Here is an 18752-nt window from a genome sequence, read left to right as displayed (position 1 = left end):
TCATAACCAATTTGTGTCTGACAATCTAACATAAATCTTGTAGACAGCATATAGTTGAATCATGGTTTTGTTTTGTTTTTTTTCCACTCTTTAGTGTCTCCCTTTCTGATGGAGTATTTATTTTGCATTTAATATAATTACTAGTAAGCTAGGATTTACACCTGCCATTTTGCTTGGTTTTCTTTGGCACATCTTTTTTCTTTCTGTAATCCTCCATTACCATGATCTTTTGTGTTAGGTAGTTCCAAATGTACACTTAAACTCCTTCATACTTCTTTTTCCTATATATTTTTTGGTTATTTCCTCTGGCTGCCCCAGAGATTTACAATGAAAATATTTATTCTCCTACCCCCCCCATACCCTTTATTTCTCACTTTTCCTTGGGATTTTATACAGTTCAACTTGTATACATCGTGTAGTCACAAACAATCACACAACAAAAACAAACACCTACAAATATAACATTAATTTAAACAATATAGATTGAACATCCATTTAAAAAAGAAGCAAAGCTCTGTTTTTACAAACCTGTTTCCCTCCCCCACCTTTGTGCTTACTGCCACATAAGTTTATAGATTTTGTATCAGTCAAGTAATATTTCTAGCTATTACTTTACACATTTGTATTTTGAATCACATAGGAGAGAAGTAATGACAGTCTTTCATTGTGCCCTTGTTAGTTGCCTGCACTGTGCTCTGTATTTCTCCATGTGGTTTGAATTACTGTCTAGCGTCCTTTTATTTCAACCTGCAGGACCTAGTTAGTATTTCTCACCAGGCTAGACTTGCTGGTGATGAGTGCTCTCAGTTTTCACTTATTTAGGAGTGCATTATTTTCATTTTCATTTTTCTGAAGATTATTTTTGCTGGACACAGAATCCTTTGTTGACAGGTTTTTTTTTTTTCTTTCCCTGTAGCACTTTGAATATTTCATTACATTCCTTTTGGCCACTAAGACCAAAAGGCCTTTCTGATGAGAAAATGGCTGTTAATGAGCCCCTTGACGTGATGTTATTTCTGTCTTCTAAGATTATCCCTTTGTTTTGGTGTTTGACAGTTTGACTACCACATGGATCTGTGTAGAGAGAAACTTCTGGATGTGCAGATTAATGATTTTCATCCGATTCGGGGAATTTCTGTCATTGTTTCCTTAAATATTTTCTTTATCCTTTTCTTTCTTGCTTCTTTTCTAGCAATCCTAATTTTTTTTAAAGATTTATTTATTTATGCATATAGAACTGGGGTCCAGGCCAGAGGTGCAGGGGCGGTGAGAGGATTCACCAGAGACAGAGTGGGGAGCAGAACAGGCCAACTGCCAAAGCACACTGTTGAGGGGAGCAGGGGGCGGTCAGAAGAGGTCTGCCGCACCATGGGGGTCACCTCCAGGGCGGGGATCAAACTCATGTGGAAGCGTCTTTAGCTTCTTAGTGCTGCACTTTAACCCGCTGTGCCACCACCAGTGAGGGCCCACACTCCTATTTTTTATGCATGTGTTGGTAGCCTGACAGTGCCCCCACCCCCCACCTCAGAGGTTCTTAGTTCATTTCTCTTCATTTTTTTTCCTTTCTGTTATTCAGACTAGATAACCTCTTATTGACCTATCTTCAAGTTCACTGATTATTTTCTCAGCCTGACCAAATCACATGTTGAGTCTTCCTAATGAATTGTTTAGTTATACTCTCCAACTCCATAATTTCTCATTTTTAACAGGTTTTTCTTTATTGATATTCTCTATTTTGTCAAAGTACTGTTCTCATACTTTCATTTAGACATGGTTTATTTTAAATCTTTGACTACTTTAAAATAGCTGTTTAAATGTCTTTGTTTAGCAAGTTCCTCAGGGACTGTTTTTATTTTGGTTTTGTGCATGGTACACTTTGTTTCTTTGCATGTCTGGTCTTTTTTGCTGAGAACTGGACATTTGATAATAATAAAGTGTGGCAGCTCTTGAAATCAGGTTCTCCCTCTCTATGGTCTATTGCTGTTGTTGCTGCTTGTTATTTAGTGACTTTTCTGAACTGAATCTGTTAAGTTTATGTTCTTTGTTCTCTGTGGCCATGAAGTTTCTGCTCAGGTTAGCTTAGTGGCCATCTAAGTCATTGGACAGAGCGCCCCTCAATGCCTGGAAACAGTAAATCCCCCAGTCTTTGCCAAAGGACTCTGTGCATGTCGGGAAATGCCTTCATGCTCAGCCAGGTAGTTAAGAATGATGCTTTGCCTTTCATCTCCTGGGTGCAAGGACCTTCAGGTCAGCCAGAGGTCAGAGCTTCGGGCTCCCCAGATCTTCCCTGAGCATGTGCACAACCCCGGCCTGCACCTCGCCCTGTGTCTGTGCATGGAAATCTAGATTCCCAAGAGTATGTTGGAGCTTTGCAAAACTGCTGTGGCGTCCCACAGATTTTTCCATTAAGTTCTTTGGTTAGCTTTTGTTGCTCTGTTATCCACCACCTCAGGAGATCACAATGTTAAGCCATTGCCCCTGATACTTCTTAGCAACTAACCCTGGGAAAAGGCTCTACCCCTGGGTGAGATAGTCAGGTCAAGAACAGTCGTGAGTGCTGCAACCCAACCACCAAACAGGTGGCAGTGTAGTTGGGAAGAGCTCGGCCTCAGCCTGCCCTCTCTGGTGGCTCCGAGAGGCAGGTTTTCATTCTGACTGGTGGTGTTGGTTTTATGGCTTCAGCCTAGATGGGAGGGGGGCAGACTAAAGCACCACAAAGCCCATTGTTTTTACTGAGGTTCAGTGATTTTTCTCGAATAAATACTCCCCAGATTCTTCACTGTGCTTTCTTATGGTGGAGAGATTCTCAAGTTTAGCTGATGCCACTGTGTCTTCTCCTGTATTTTCTATGCTTAAATCAAGCCCTACTTGGCAATGATAGTAGTTTAAAAGTGGTAAACGCAGAGTATTTCTCTTATCCTTGTACATAATTCATTGTCAGTGATTAAAATCACGAAATCCTTTCTGTACGGCAGGAAGTGGGGACACCACATGAGTTACATCCCCATTTCAGAGATAAACAGGGTCAAGTAGGTGATGTGTTTTGCTCAGTGTTGTCCACTTACCCCCATTGCATGCTGACCCACAGGTGCCAGCGTCTTTCCTCGACCCAGTTAAGCTGAACTCCGAAAAAAGCAAGATACACCGTTGCTTGATTCTTTTATTAATGATACAATTGTGTGTTAGAATATAAGAACTTGAATTAAAAATACTAAAGCATTGGGATTTTATTCTTTGGTCAGTTATCTCAGTGTTAAAGCTTTTTGCTATTTTGATTTGGTATGAAATCACTTGATGGGGGTGTCTAAGAATAATGTACACTACAGAGTGACTTCAGGGAGAGAACAAGAGATTTATCTGTTCTGTATTTTCAGCATTCCAGTCATTATCACAGCGAATGCTATAGCTTTTGACATAGTCTTACCTATCTTGAATCAGATCTGCTCTTTTTTGAAGTTTGGCATTGTAAATCCTGCCTGCATCCAGTAGAATAAGTTTACAGCAACAAATTAAGTTAGGATGATAGCTACTTCTTTCTATATGAAGCTGTTTCCTCACCCATTGTCTGCTTTATATCACCAAGGTAGGAAGAAACAGAAACAAAGTGAACATCTGTTTGATGTCTGAACACGTCATCAACCCCTGGTTGCCAGGGGCAGGAGGCAGAGCAGTCCGTCAGGCCTGGTGGCCATGCAGTGTGCATGGGGGGGGGGCAGAGACAGGGAGGGCTGCTCACGGGTGGGGCTCATCAGGGAAGGGCTTCTTGCAGGACTCGGTGTGGAACTGAACTTTGATGGAAGTCGAAGCCCTCATTGGCAGGAAGGAAAGGAGACCATTTTAGGTGGGGCAGCATGGAGAAGGGTGAGAAAGGAGCCAGATCCTTTCCAAGATAATTGTCCTCTAGGGAAACTGGGAGTGGCGAGGGTGGGACAGCGGTGTTCCCAGGGCCTTTGAACTTGGGGCTTTCTCCCACTTTGATTCTTCATTTCTGGTGAAAGAAATCCCAGGACATCAAGAGATAGAAACTGACCAAGGGATTTCCGGTCTTAGCAGTAGTGCTTCTAGCTCATCCAGTGGTGCTTCCTCTCCCCAAGATGGTCTCCTCTGGAAAACACAGGGTTTCACCCTCAACTTGAAGCAAAGCCTCCGCTGACAACTTTGACTTTTCTTTTGTGGGTTCTCATGCGATGGGTGTCCTCTCAACTCTGCCTGGGACGTTGGGTAAGCTTTCCCTAAGAAATCAGGATGTGCGTGTTTTTAAATTAATCAAGAACAAGGAAGTACCATTTCTGAACTACAGAGACTTTAAGAGATTTGCAAACACTGCGTGTACCCTTACCCTGCTGAAAATACTTAAGCTATTTGGGGGTGGAGGGCGGCAGGATACGCAGTTGTTGGTCCTCGTTGAAGAATAATAGACAAGAGTTGCAGACTTTGAATCCCTCCTGCTCTCGTGAAATGAAAATCATTGCATGGGGTTTTCAGGAGCTCTTAGGCCCAATGAAAGGCGTTCTCCGGGGAGTCGTCCAAAACTGGAGGATTCCAGAAGACACGAGTCCCTGTCTGGAGAGTGGGGTTCGTGCAGTAAAAAGTCACCATAGGGTTGCAGCAAAAGGACTGATAGTCCTAAAACCCCATTTTAAGGTGAATGTCTGCCATCCTGTCCAGGGGCATGCGCTCATGCGGGCAGCAAGTAAAGACTCAGCCTTGCAGGACTCTTAGGAGAGAAGCGCACGTGCGTTACAAAGGGCTTCTGTCTTTCCACTAAAACCGTGCTTAGCACACTCCCCCAGTGCCTTTAGAATATAGACCAAGTTTTCAGCACACCCAGGATGGAACCCGTGCCCTTCTCAGGACCTCAGACTACACAGTCTCAGTGAAGTAGGGCGGAGGGGGATTGTTTTACGTAGACTGACGACTGTTGCAGTGCCTACATTCGTTGTGACGGTGCCTTTTCTTGTCTTTTGGGGGGAATAATTTAAAAACATTTTCCCCTTTAAGAAGGTTAAGCTGTTTGTAGGGAGAAAAAAATCCTCCTACCCTTTTATAAGCTGCTTATACTCGTAACACAGATTAACTTCCCAGCACGTAAAGGGAATACTGGAAAGCCCTTACATGATTAAATACGCCCCTCGAGGATTAAGTTTTTCCACATATTTTCAAGCCAGAGCTATTAATAATGTCTCAGCATTAAGCTTTCTGTGCATCCCAATCACGGGGCGGCCATAACTCCTGCTGCCCTCGCTGTTAGTTTTTCCATTGCCCAGATTTGTAGCTCTCGGAATTATCTGGAAGCAGAGGTTTGAAATCTGCAAGTTTAATTAAGGTCCAGTAGTGTATCATCTCTGAAATTATTTCAGTTTTTACCTCCAGAGTTCATGTCTCAGACCCATGTCTCCTGCCTTACTGGAAACCTGGCACCATGGGTTTGAGGTGACTGGGTCACTCAAAAATAACTGATCACTAAACGAAGACTTTTAGCATTTCAGAATGTTCTCCTAGGGTCCCATTCTGGTGTGGAAAATCACATGTTACTGAGGGATTCTATTATCCAGTGCCTTTTTATATAGGCACTGGGTTATCAGGTTAGTTTACATGGCAAGTCATGTAAACATCTGAGACCACACGCTCGCCCTCCTCCTTCAGCCTCAGGGTTCTTCAGAGCTCTGTTCCCTCCAGCGTATGGGACCATCTTACCAGCTTGGGCCCCTCTCCCAGGCCCTTCATGGGTACTCACCAGCCCCCCGTCTCTTTGACCTTTGTTGCCCTAACCTACCAAACCTCAAGCATAGATGCGGCCTTAACTTACCTCTTCTGTCCTGGGCAGGGGCCCGAGATTACTGGGCAGGCTTTCTGTGTAGCGCTTGGCTTCCTTTCTCACACTCCCCACTGCCTGGCTCCGTGCCTCTCAGGGGCCACGCCTCCTGTTGCCGCTGCCAGCAGCCCCTGCTCCCCCGTTGTCCGGCCCCACAGCTTTGCAGCCCTGGTCCCTACTCTCCTAACGTACCACTGTGCAAGCAGCCTTGCTCATCTGCGCCTTACTTCCTGTGACAGAGGGGCTGCCCCTTCTTTCTAGCTCCAACTTATTCATCGGGACTTAGTTTCCTTCTCTCTAGAGACCTTTCTCCAGCATTGAAAACAAAAATTAAGAGTTCATGTTACTTAAGTAAGTAATACAGGCACAGGGTCTAAACTCTCCAGTAGTGTAAAACCACAGACACACACTACCTGATGCCAAGTGTGTGTGTGTGTGTGTGTGTGAGAGAGAGAGAGAGAGAGAGAGAGAGAGGGTTCTTCCAGAGCCCTCATCTCTGTGAACAAGCAGAGATACACATGTATGCATCTCCCATACATGTATGTTTCTCCCTCTTCCTCTCTTTCTTCACTTTTATGTCAAAAACACAAATACATGTGGTCTTGGACATAGCTTTGTGGCCTTGGAAATCAGTTTATACAGTGCTAATTCTTTCAGTGGAGTCGGCCTCTGTCACTAGGATAAATGCAGCACAATTTAGTACATTCTTTGGCCAAGGGTTGTCGGTCCCAGTCTTTCAGTATTGTAGTGTCTGAGCATCATTGCACATCAGTCTCGTGCCCAGGCAGCTGCGCCTGTATGAAATGGAACTACTGGGTTGGAGGGATTCTGCATTTTCACCTCTGAAAAGAGGCTTTACTTTCTGTTTCTTGTGCGACTGCTTCTCCAGCCTTGTGTTCCCGGCCATGGATCCACCTGCAGTACCTGCTGTTTCTTAGAACATTCATCTCTCTATTTCTTCTGGGTTCTGAGAGCATTTCTGAGGCATCTGCTTGCCTTCTACATGCCAAATTCCTGTGGCCATCGCATTTGTAAATGTGACCACCATTTTTATTGCTGTTTGCTTCTAAGAATTCTGTCCTCCTATTGTTCTCCTGCTGAGACTACTGACCTTTAATTTTTGAACATCCTTTGAAGTACAGTAGATAGAAAAGAGCACTTGACAGATTTTCATGAAATACACATTTGTGTCGGCAATCACATGAAGAAACAAGTCTCAGTACCCTAAAAGTTCGCTTCTAATTACTCACATGGCTAACTGTGCCCCTGACTTCTAAACCACAGGTTCATTTCACTTGTTTTTTTTTTTAACTTTATACAAATGTAGGTTTCACCTCTTTACATGATGCCTTTCAGTTTATCACCTTTATTGGTATTGGAATTTGCAACATCTACCTTAGAAAGGGATCATCATTTTTCATAAAAAGTTCTAAGTAGGATTACTTTAAGATAATGCTCATCACAGACCTTATAACAACAAAAATCATTACCATAGTAACATCATTGTACTTTGAAAAGAATGTGTGTACAGGCAGATAATGTTTATGTAAGGAATACACATATCTGTGTAAAGACACGGTTTGATTTATATGCTGGTTCCCAGTGCATATACATAGGTTCAGTAATAAAAGTACATACTTCTACGTCCAAACATGTGACTTGTACTGGTTGTCCTTTTATCATTATGTTTGTGAGAGTGACTTACATTTGTTACATACAATTGTACTTTTTTCATTGTATAGCATTCCATGGCCCACCAGATTGTGTTAATATCCTCATATTTAAATCTAGTGTTAATTTCAGTTATCACAAGTACTTGCTAGAAATGAAAAATCTTAATATGCATTTAAAACCTTCAGCCCCTTTTTAAATATGTCAATGTTTTTACAGGTTCTCGATCAATATGAACGAGAAGGATTTAATTTCCTAGCGAAGGTGTTTAACTCTTCACATTCCTTCTTAGAAGACTTAACTGGACTTACATTGCTGCATCAAGAGACTCAGGCTGCTGAGGTAAGAATAAAATGATTTTTTTTGTACTGAGGACTTTGAGATCTATTTGGTATTTATTGAGATTTATGGACAGGAAAGAAGCAGTTGTGATTTTTTTCCCCTTCCAGTAAACATCACTGAATAAGTCTGCTAGTTAGCAGAAAAGAAGGAGCTGCAGCAGTAGTGGCTGGATGCTGCTGCAGGAGATTGTGTGGTAGGTGCCTAGGACACAGTTACTGATCAAGGAAGTGCAGGATCCTGGTTGGCAAGTACCGCTGATCCTCGCCGGGGAACAGTGTGTGCCATTGGAGAGCTGGTTCGAATGTCCATATGTCAAAATGCTAGTGAATGAAGTCACTGGACGCTGGCCACATACGTCTGAGAGAACACGCCCAACTCTGATTACATGATTTGATCATTCTCAGGCCCCTGAACCCCACCCGAAGTGGCTTCCTTGGTCACAACTGGAGAGTTATCTTGTCAATCAGAATATTTTGTAGATCTTAATTATGAATGTCATTACATTCTTTTTGTTTGTTTGCTTGGGACTGGGATTGAAAAATTATTTATCATTTGTTCTTGAAATGCTCAGTATTCTTAGAAAAGAGCCCGCTGCCAGTGGTGTGGAGTTCTTTGGGTCCTTGGTACAATGGATGCTGCCTCAAAATGCAGGAACATGGGTTGGATGAAATCAAATCAATATTTTCTCCCCATTTACCTGATTGAAGACTCTCTTTGGAAAATAGAGCTTTATTGTAGTGCTCTTACAAGCAGTGTAAGGAAACCTCGAGTGCCCTGCAAGAGTGGAATACTTGCAAGGTCACCATTAGTCCCAGGGCCATATTTACTGACTACGGTTTACCAGTGGGGGAGGCCCTGGGCTCAGTGAGCACAGGCCCAGGCCCAGGTGGTGATAAGTCTGCTCTTGGAAAGGGTTAACACTGCGTTAGTGCTTCCTCAGTTTGTGATAAGGCGCCATCACCATAAATCCATTGTAAGTTGAAAAGGCAAGTAAGACACCTGATCTGCTGCACATAATAGCTCAGCCGACGCCATTTTCAGAATGCTCAGAGCTCTCCTGTGAGCCTGCGCTGGCACCACAGAGCTGACTCGGTCGTGTGTTCATTCACACTGCAGAGAAAGACCACGTAGGTCCTCACCCTCACCTACGCAGCTGAAAGTACACGTTGGGTGTGAAGAATGCTTGAGGCATTGAGCAAAAATTAACTGCTGATGATGGGGGGCGCACTACAGCAACAGGCTCCTCAGCTTATCTTCTCATGAGGCCGCTGGAGCCCAGCCGGTTGGAGGGTGTTTGCTGTCACAAGCTCATGGCTGACTGAAAACTGGCTCGCTTCCACTGCTCAGTATCACGAGCCTAGGGAAAGAGCAAAGGTCAAAACTTGAAGTATGGTTTCAGCTGAATGGTTATTGCTTTTGCGCCATGGTAATGAGGAAAACTTGTAAGTCTGGCGCCATGTGTGTAGACACATCACAGAGATACTTGGGTTGGGCTCCGACCACCGCAGTAACGCAGGCATCGCAGTAAGGTCGGTCACAGGAATGTTTTGGTTTCCCAGTGCACGTAAAAATTGCTTATGTTATGCTATAGTCTGTTAGGTATGAAATAGTATCATGTCTTTTAGAAATACACATTCCTTAATTAAATGTGAAAGAGACATGACGTGAGCATGACGTGAGCACAGCCATCAGAAAATGACACCAGACTTGCTTGACGCAGGGCTGCCAGGGTCTTCAGTCAGTTGTTTTGTTTTATAAAGCAGTGTCTACAGAGCGCCACAAAGTGAAGCACAGTAAAGACGTGTGCCTGTACAGAACCACGTGCAGACACCACAGGGGAGCCCCGCAGTGCTCCAGGCAGGCTGGGTGAGGTGCGTGCGCACGCTGGAGAGGCCAGTGCTGGAGTCAGAGCCGGAGCGGCCCTCCTGTGCTTGCTCTGGTGTCCTCTGGACATTCAGCAGGTCCATTCTGCCTCGTGACCTCTGTTTAGACCCATAGGACTTGAGAGATGTTTAGGATTTCCTCCCAGACTAGACTGGGTTCCCAGACAGGGTTTGGGACAACGTATTGGTCGCCATCACCATTTTGTCTGTTGAGCACCAGGGATGCCTTGTGGTCAGGAAGCGTCACTTACTGGTCTTTGCAATCTTGCAAGAGTTCACCTGGTTTTCCGGGGAGTTTTTCCACCTGCTAGAAAAAATTCTTGTTTTCTTTTTGTTGGCTAGAAGAATGACAACTTGAAACTCACCCTGTATTGCACTCTTTAAAGCAGAGCAGATGCTAGAACAATGGAGAGCTTCCTTGATTAGACCTGGCTTGTCTAACATTTTAATTGTCAAACATTTATAGCCTTTTCAGAGACCCGGGAAGAAAAGGGAAGTTTTAGAATGCGAGTGACTAAGTAGATGATGGGATGTAAGGGCCGTGGTTTGGTCCCCAAGTCGGAGTTTCCTTTTAGAAGTCCCTCTGATAAACTATATTCATGGTTTTGGAATCATAAACCCACACATCGCATTTTTGATTAGAGACAGTAAATTGGTTGGCCTATAAGCCAGATATGGCTTGCAGGTGTGTTTTGTTTGGCCTTCCCTATGTGTTAAATTCTGAATAAAGCCAACATTTAAAAATTATGAGTTTTACATAAAATCTGCATTTCCCTATTTCTGACTTCTTTGAAATGAAAAAATCAGATCTGGCAGCCCCAAGTTTGTATTCCTTAGTATAAACAGTGGTTAGCTAGAGCCAAGAAACAAATTTTATAGACAGATAAAGCACTTGATAAGAATTTAAAGGTGTAAAATAAATTTTATGTTAAATGGAAGTCTTTCAAAACCTCACTCTTTCACCTGGTTCCCTGCAGGGAGACAAACATGGCTGTTTAGCTTGATGCACAGAGATCTCTTTAGGGATCCCCTCTCTACATGATGCTCTTCAGTTTATCACCCTTATTGGCACTGAATTTGCAACATCGATCTTAGAAAAGGATCATCATTGTTTGTAAAATCGCTAAGTAGGACTGTTTTAAGATAATGTTCATCATAGGACCTTATAACAACAAAAATAATTTCTATAGTGACATCATTTTACTTTGAAAAGTGTGTGTACATGTAAATAATGAATATGTAAGAAATATACATATCTGTAAAGACAGGGTTTGATTTACATGCTGGTTCCCAGTAAATTTACATAGGTTCAATAATAAAAGGACACACTTCTACATCCCATATAGAAGGGTCCCAGCTTATCAAGAATGCCTAATTAGTTCTCTTTTTTTCAAAGATTTCTTTATTTATGCCTACAAGAACATTAATAGGCCAAAAGGGGGGGGGCGCGAGGGGATTCACCAGAGACAGAATGGGGAGTAGCACAGGCAGACTGACTGAAGCACACTGCTGAGGGGCACAGCGGGGAGATGGGAGAGGTCTGCGGTGCCATGTGGGTCACTCCCTGGCTGGGGATCAAACTCTGGGTGCAGTGGCTGGGCTTTAACCTCTTGCACCCAATTCTCATTTTGACCTAACTGACTCTGTCAACAATAGAACTGCCAAAGATTCAACTAGATAATTAGATGTAACAGCATCATTTTTTTTGTTTTTTTTAAATTTTGTTTTTTCCAAACTTGTTTTTTTTTTTTTTAATTTACTGAACATTTTTTGAAAACTTGCCAGCATAGCATTGTAGTAAGTAAATCCAAAAGTCAGGGAGATGAACTTGCAATCCAATGTGAGAGTGTAGTAAGCTCTGATGCCTCAAAAGTGTATTTATTTACATGTGAAGTTGTGAGACCAAAGTTACTCTGCCTGAGAGCAGGATTGTCAAGAAAATGTTCACAAGGAAGGGAACAAATACTTGTTAGTTTTAAGAGATGAGCAGGGCATCTCTGCAAATAAAAACTGGATTTGGGCAGGAAGGGGGCTGGGAAGAGGCCGTGTGGTGATTCCAGGTCTGCGTGTGTCACTCGGGCTCAAAAGCACACAGTTGGAACCAGTAACTTGAAATGAGATCCTTTACTTTTAATAACGACTTTTTGAATTAAAACTCATGTATCATGACATTTACCCTTTTAAAGTATACAGTTCAGTAGTTCTCATTATATTCTCAAAATTGTGCTACTATTACAACTACGTTTAGAAAATTACCATCATCCCCTAAAGAAATCTCAAAGCTCATAAACTGTCACTCCCCCACCCCCTCCGTCAGGCCCTCGGTCGCCATGCTTCCAAGGTCCATCCGGTTGTAGCAGGGTAGTTCTTTTTTACTTTAGGGGAAGAAAGTGTTGATGCTGTTAAGCTTTCCTGTATCTTTGAATGGCCAGCCTTCCTTTATGAAGGAAGACGACAATGCTGATCCCATGCAAACTACTGGGCCCTTCATTTTTCTGGAAAAGGGCACACAGATAATGACTTAGGAGCTACCCTCAAGATAGACTTGCCCAAGCCACTGAGACCCACCAAAGAACCTCCAGCCTCCAGGATCCAGCCGTGACTGCTGTCACTTCAGCGGCAGTTGCTGTGTGGGGCTTGTGCTGGTGCGCAGCACCCTCACCGGGTTGCTTTCTGTTGGCGGTGGAGCTGAGGGACAGGTGCACAGCAGAGATGGGGAGCAGGCGGGGCGGGGCCTTACAAAGAGGCCTTTACTGGTGGTTCCGATGACTTTGAAGTCATGGAGTAAGTGAGTGATCGGGACAGGTTGGTAAGAGAAAGGATGGAGCTGGCAGAAACAGAACAGAACTGGTTGATTTAACAGGTAAAGGGGAATTTCCTGTTTCATCTGGGCAGTGAGGGGAAGCTGTTGAGTTAGGCTGCAATAAAAATATGTAAGTGAGAAATTTGTGTGGTAGATTAATTTTATCTCAAGTTGTAGGTTTAAGAATTGAAAAGACTGACCTCGTAGATGCCATTTGTTTTTTGCTCGTGTTATATTTCATAAAGAAGGGGGTTTGCGCTCAGATTATTTGCCTGTAGCCTAAAATCTAGTTACACTCTGACCTGGAAGCCCACCTGGAGTATTGTCACTTGAATAGTGAATATGGCATGAAAGTCTGACCTTGGCTCTCAAGCTCCTTATGAGAATGAGTTTAGGTCCTTGGAGATTGGCCACCGTCCCTGTGACTCCTGGAATCCAAGTCATGAAGCTGGCGAGATGCTTCCAAGCTCCTCTTTAAATCACTGCATCTGCTGAAGAAGGGCATGGAGGTCTAACCCGAACGTGTGGGCGGCCAAGCCTCTTCTCCAGCTGTGCTGTGACTTCTTAGGTAGTTTTTCATCCAGTATCATGTCACACAAATACTGACTTCGTTTCAACTGTGAGTTCAGCATTGTGCTGTAGAAAATGCAAAATAACTTTCCAAACTCCATCATATGAGTTAACAAAAAAAGCTATAGTGGTATAAACCTGAGAAATTCCTATTCCAAAATTGCCTAGCCCACCACCCCTGAAATGCTTCATTCTTCTTGAAGTTGGCGAGACCCATCATTCCAGGATTCACTTTAGTCTGTTGGCGCCCCAGGCCCTGCCTGCTCTGTCAGTGTTCAAGGCCGTATTTGAGTCACACTCCAGCATTGCCAGTGCAGCACTCCATCAATAAAATTGCATTTTGTCGAATTCTCACTAAAAAACTTCCTTTCTGGAGAATTGGGGGTTAATAAATGATCATTTAACAAGAAAGTTAGCATCGATTGTAACATAGGACATAAAATTATAACTAGCCTGGCAGAAATGAACAGGACTGATGGGTTAATTCTAAATTGACAATTCAGGTTCTGACTCATGTACGACAAACTTGAGAATTCTAGAAAATAAAATGCCCATTTCTCTCATAGCAAGAAAGTCATATGAAAAACATTATAGTCATGTGATATGACTTCATTGGCATGACAATTTACTCTGCAGCAAAGTAAATAACACAATTAACAAGTGTTTCTGCTGGGCCGTTTGCACTTACAATGAGTTTTTGGCCTCTCCAGCCCACAGCTGGTTTTGATTTAGTTCCTGTGGAATATTTTGTTTTGTTTTGTTTTGTATTTAACAACAGTCAGATATTTATGTACGGCTTCATCAAGAGCCTCCGATGACAAATATGCCTTTGGAGGCCAGTCGAGGCTGTGGGAAACCCCCGTGTCAGCACTTAGCCCTGTTTCCAATGGAGAGAGCTCGCTCTGGGCGCAGGCCTCTCCTGCTCATAAATCCAACCCTCTTTTCCAGAGCTTTCTGCCAGCCCACTTCCAACCTGCACTGGGCCATCCTGAGACTAGATGCAGTCTTGATTTTTTTCTTGTGAACCACTCCCTTAAGACACAGGCTCAGCCCTCTTTCCTATGCGAGGGAGAAAGGCAGACACAGCGGGCAGAAAGCCAGTTATTTCTTAGACTGGAAAGTAGAGCCTGACTTTTGCAGTCAGACTTGGCAGTAACCCTTCAGAACACACTTTGTGTCTCCCTTGTTTTGGCTGTCAGTTACCCACATGATTGGAAGTATCTAGATTAGTTGGTATTAGCAATAGTAAGTTAAGCAGAGCGCCCCACCCTTGAGCAGAGGAATCATGCTGGCATAACCCACCTGCAGGTGCAAGAGAATCCGCAACACTGAGAAATAGGATGTGCGGACTGCATTCTCCCACATTTCCATTCTTGTCCTGCCAATGTCCTCATGAGCACTCGGTGAATGACTGCACCATTATGTCCATCATAATGGACAGTTTCCCTTCTTAAAACAAGGAGGTTGAACCATATGTGAAATTCTTTCTAGCTCTAGTAACTGATTTGATTCAAATATACCTCTTATAACCAAAAAGTAAAATAATGGTAGATTTTTTTTTTACAAAAGTTTATTTTTACATCATTTTGTACATTTTTTTTTCCATCTCAATTGTAATCCCTGCGGGTTTCCCATCACCAAGTCACCCATGTTCCATCACCATAATCCCGTGCATTTCCCTCCCCCTCCCCCGTTTTAATGGTAGATTTTTAGATCAGCGTGTTTTAAATTGTATCTGAGTGATTAGCTTGTATGCATTTTATGACCATTCTCTGGTATCTATCACATCTTGCCATCATTGTTAGAAATATTTTGTCACATCCTTTTGAGATTGAGACTGACTGTGAACCATAAAGGAACACTTCTCATACTTCGCGTTGGCTGGTGTGTGTGGTGACGTCTGTAAATCCAGCATGGCATGATTCAGCCTAGTTACCTCATCTCCAGGCCTGCTGTCCAAGGCTTTGGTTGTTTCATGAACTTGTCCCCCCACACCATACTGTGCATGTTCATGAAACATGCCATTTACTGCTCCTGGTGTAGCCTCCAAAGATGAACCGCCAAAGCCCCCTTATTTTAATGGCAGCACCTTAGAATGTTGAATGTATGAGGTCCAAGGTATTTGTTTAGAAGTCAGCCGTGTTGCACTGTGACTCTCGAGTGTGTATATCCTCACCCTGGTCTGGCCACAGGCTTGAGTTCAGATCTTGACTCCACAACGGCCAGGCCTGCTGTCCTAGTGCGTGGGTATACAAGCAGGACCAGGGATGGCCCCCAGAGGGATGCTATGGGGCTTTGCTTCACTTCATTGTCCTCATTTCTAGAATGGCATCAGTGGTCCCCACAACTACATTATAGCATTAAATTAAGGGGGGAAAACTAATAAATGACAGATTAATTGCACTACAACAAAGTTTAAAACTGCTTTGAGGACACTAGCAAGAAAGTGAAGACAGTTGACTGAATGGGAGAATGAGAGAAAAATGGTTTTTACAAATGTATAAAATGTATGTGCATCAGGTATATATTTTATAAGGAATTTTACTCAGAATATATAGGTAACTCTTGCAACTCAATAATAAAAAGACATATAACTCAATTTAAATGTGGGTGTTGGATTTAAGTAGGCATTTTTCCAAAGAAAACCTAAAAATTCCAATAAGCACATACAAAGACGCTTAGCATCATTAGCCATTAGGAAAATGCAAATCAAAATCATGAATAAATACCCCTTATTCCACCACCACCACCCCCCACCCAGATGCTTGTGATGCAAAAGACAGACAAGGGTTGACAAGTTGTGGAGAAACTGGAACCCACACACATGACATGGTGATGAGACTGTAAAATGGTGCCTCCACTTTGGAAAACAGTCTGACAGGTCCTCAAAAGTTCCCATTAGCATATAGCCAGCAGCGCCACTCCTAGGTCTATACACAAGAGAAATGAAAGCAGATTCACACCAAAACTTGTACAGACATGATCCCAGCACTGTTTTTCAACAATAGCCCAAAAGTAGAACAATCCAGAGTGAAAAGACAATATAATGTGGGTGTTAATTAGCATCATAATGGAATATTCTTGGCCAAGAAAAAGAACTACTGCTGAGCATTGAAAACATTGTGCTAAGTGACAAGCCAGCCACAAAAGGCATATTACAGGATTTCATGTATGTGGAATGTCAAGAACTGATAAAAGTCAGTTACCAAGGTTTGGGGGGTGGGGGTGGCTTGTGGCTAAGGGTTCCTCTTTGAGGTGTGATGTTCCAGTCTTGGGTTGAGCTGATGGCCACACAACGGGGAATGTGCTCAAGCTAGTGACAAGCACACCGTCAGTGGGTGAACTGTGTGATGTGAATTATAGCTCAGTAAAGTGCCTTGAAGAGAGGAAGCTGATAACCCAGTGCACTCAGCTGGGGTTGTTTTCTCCTGTCCACCTCACTTGTCTCCAGCTCTCAAAGGACAGTGTGGATTTTCTGTTCCTGTCAGGCATTGAGAGCATGTTAACTTATCACTTGGACAAATGGACTCTGTTGAGTTGACAGTGAATTTTTCTCCAATTTGATTGTGCCTCAGCCCCCGCTCACCTTACTTAGCCCTTCCTTGCACTATGCTACGGCTAGCTGGTAGATCCTGGGGCTGCTGGGGGAAACTGGGAGCGGGCCCCCTGGCCAAATACCCTGTGAACTGTCTGGAAGAGAAAAGAGGTCAAAATGTGAGTCCCAGCCAGAGACCTCAGTGGCTGGGCTGAAGGGAAACGAGAGTGCTTTGTTAGTGTGGCAAGTTAATGGAGGCTTTGGGAAGATCCAAATTCCAACCCAAGTCTGATTTTTTAGAATTTCCCTCTTTACTACAGGCTTTATTCTTCCCCAAGCTTTTACTTTTAAATTTCTCAAGCATACAAGAGTTTAAGGGAAAATAGAACAAATAGCATATACTTCCACCTGTATTCAATAGTCAACACTTTGTCACACTTGATTTCTCTCTGGCCCATGTTCTTCCCTGCCTCATGCCATCCACACTCAGGTCACATGCGCATTCTCTAGGTCACATACACGTTCTCTTTACCTGAGCCATTTGAAAGCAGATTCTGTAGATGGTACACTCACCTCAACTCTTAACAGAAGTCTAAGAATGCAGAATTCTTTCAGATAAGCAGAGTACCATTATGCCAGAACAGTGAATAATAATTCCTAAAGTCCAGTACATGTTCATATTTTCCTGGGAGTCTACAGAATTTTAAAGGCACCTTTAAGCTGTTAGCATTTTCCTTGAGTGTATAACTTTATCCATAAACAGTTTTTTAAATAACAACTAAGCACTGGCCACTTATATAAGCTTGAGCCCATCTGTTAGTCAATCTTGCCGCTCTCACCGCTCTCTGGGGAGATACTAGCTGCTGCCCCAGCTGTCTGCAGCTCAACAGCCCTTCTGCAGGTGGGCGATGACATCGTCACCTGGGTGTCCTGGTCTATCTGAGGTGACCCTGGTTGCTACCACCTGCTGTGAGGCTCCAGGGCTTGAGGCTTCTGATGAGGGGGTAGGAATACCACTGTGATAGTAAGGGTAGGAATATCATTGTGATGGTGAGGGCAGGAATGCCACTGTGATGCAGTGAGGGTTGGGATACCACTGTGATGGCCATTTTATTGGCATTTTACAGACAGAGCCAAAGAGAAATAAGACACGACATGAGGAGTGGCATTGACAATTAGGCCATCATGTCTACCCCAACCCCGATTCTGCTGTCTGATGGCAGTCGAATACCCAGTCAGAAGCAGAAATTGGTGGTTATGCAGTCCTTTGAGTGATGAAAACAACCAGATGGAGCAATGCTTTTTGTTGGGGAGAAGGGGTATTGAGTGCCAGTAGGGGTAGGGTGGAGCCTCTGGTCTCAGGCACCCCTCTCCTCCCCCACTTCCTGATGTATCAGCAGTGGAGGGGCAGGGAGGGGGCGGTGCAATGCGCCCTGTGACCATTATTCCAGGGACTGTATTTTTACAGCTGACCCTTCTCACTTGCAAACATAACAGCTGCTATGTGTTGAGTTTGGGGGGGTTCCAGGTTTTGATAGTGTCAAGTGAAATTGATTCTTGGTTCTGAAATCTTAGTTTTGACCCATTTTGCTTCTCAGTTAGCTGGGGGAGCAGGGAGGACAGGGAAAGGGGATAAACTATTCTAAGTTGTACTTTTTTTTAAGTGAATATTCATGTTTAGACATGACTTTGGTCAGTCAACAAATATGTGGTGACCCACCACTGAGGTCACGACGGTGTGGGGTTCAAAGAGGTACAAGTCAGCTCTGCAAGGTAGCTGAGACCACAGGGCAGAGACGGGCCTGAGCACACGGCCCAGGGAGGCCTGGAGAGCTCAGGAGCATCCGGGGCACAGAGAGGGCTGTAGCAAGCTGAACTGGATTTTGAATTGGGCTTGAAGGTCGGCTGTGGAGAATGGGAACAGAGCAGAGAGGGCACTGCAGAGTGCCTGGTGGGGAGCGTGGATATCTGATGACAGCGCTGAGGGGAGGTCACGAATGTTGGCACCTATGACCTGGGCCTGCGGTGCCCAGGCATTCTCGGGAGTGACTGCTGCCCCGTTTTATAGACGAGGCTGTCTGGTCCCCAAGATAGCCCATTGTCAACCTATTGGCAGTCTTGTGGGGGGTGCTC

General features: G+C 43.8%; 1 protein-coding gene across 4 annotated transcripts in view; it reads left to right on the top strand.

Moving 5' to 3' along the window:
- ATG7 (autophagy related 7) overlaps positions 1-18752 on the top strand; it is a 164069-nt gene that overhangs the window by 86311 nt on the left and 59006 nt on the right. For all 4 annotated transcript variants that reach the window (XM_012732129.1, XM_012732128.1, XM_012732127.1 and 1 more), the window contains one exon: positions 7706-7828. In XM_012732129.1, coding sequence (XP_012587583.1) covers positions 7706-7828 — 123 coding nt within the window. The remainder of the gene's footprint in view (positions 1-7705; positions 7829-18752) is intronic.

Source organism: Condylura cristata, unplaced genomic scaffold, assembly GCF_000260355.1.
Source record: "Condylura cristata isolate star-nosed mole 26May11 unplaced genomic scaffold, ConCri1.0 scaffold00033, whole genome shotgun sequence".
In the NCBI taxonomy this organism is placed as follows: Eukaryota; Metazoa; Chordata; class Mammalia; order Eulipotyphla; family Talpidae; genus Condylura; species Condylura cristata.
This window is presented reverse-complemented; position numbering and strand designations above follow the sequence as displayed.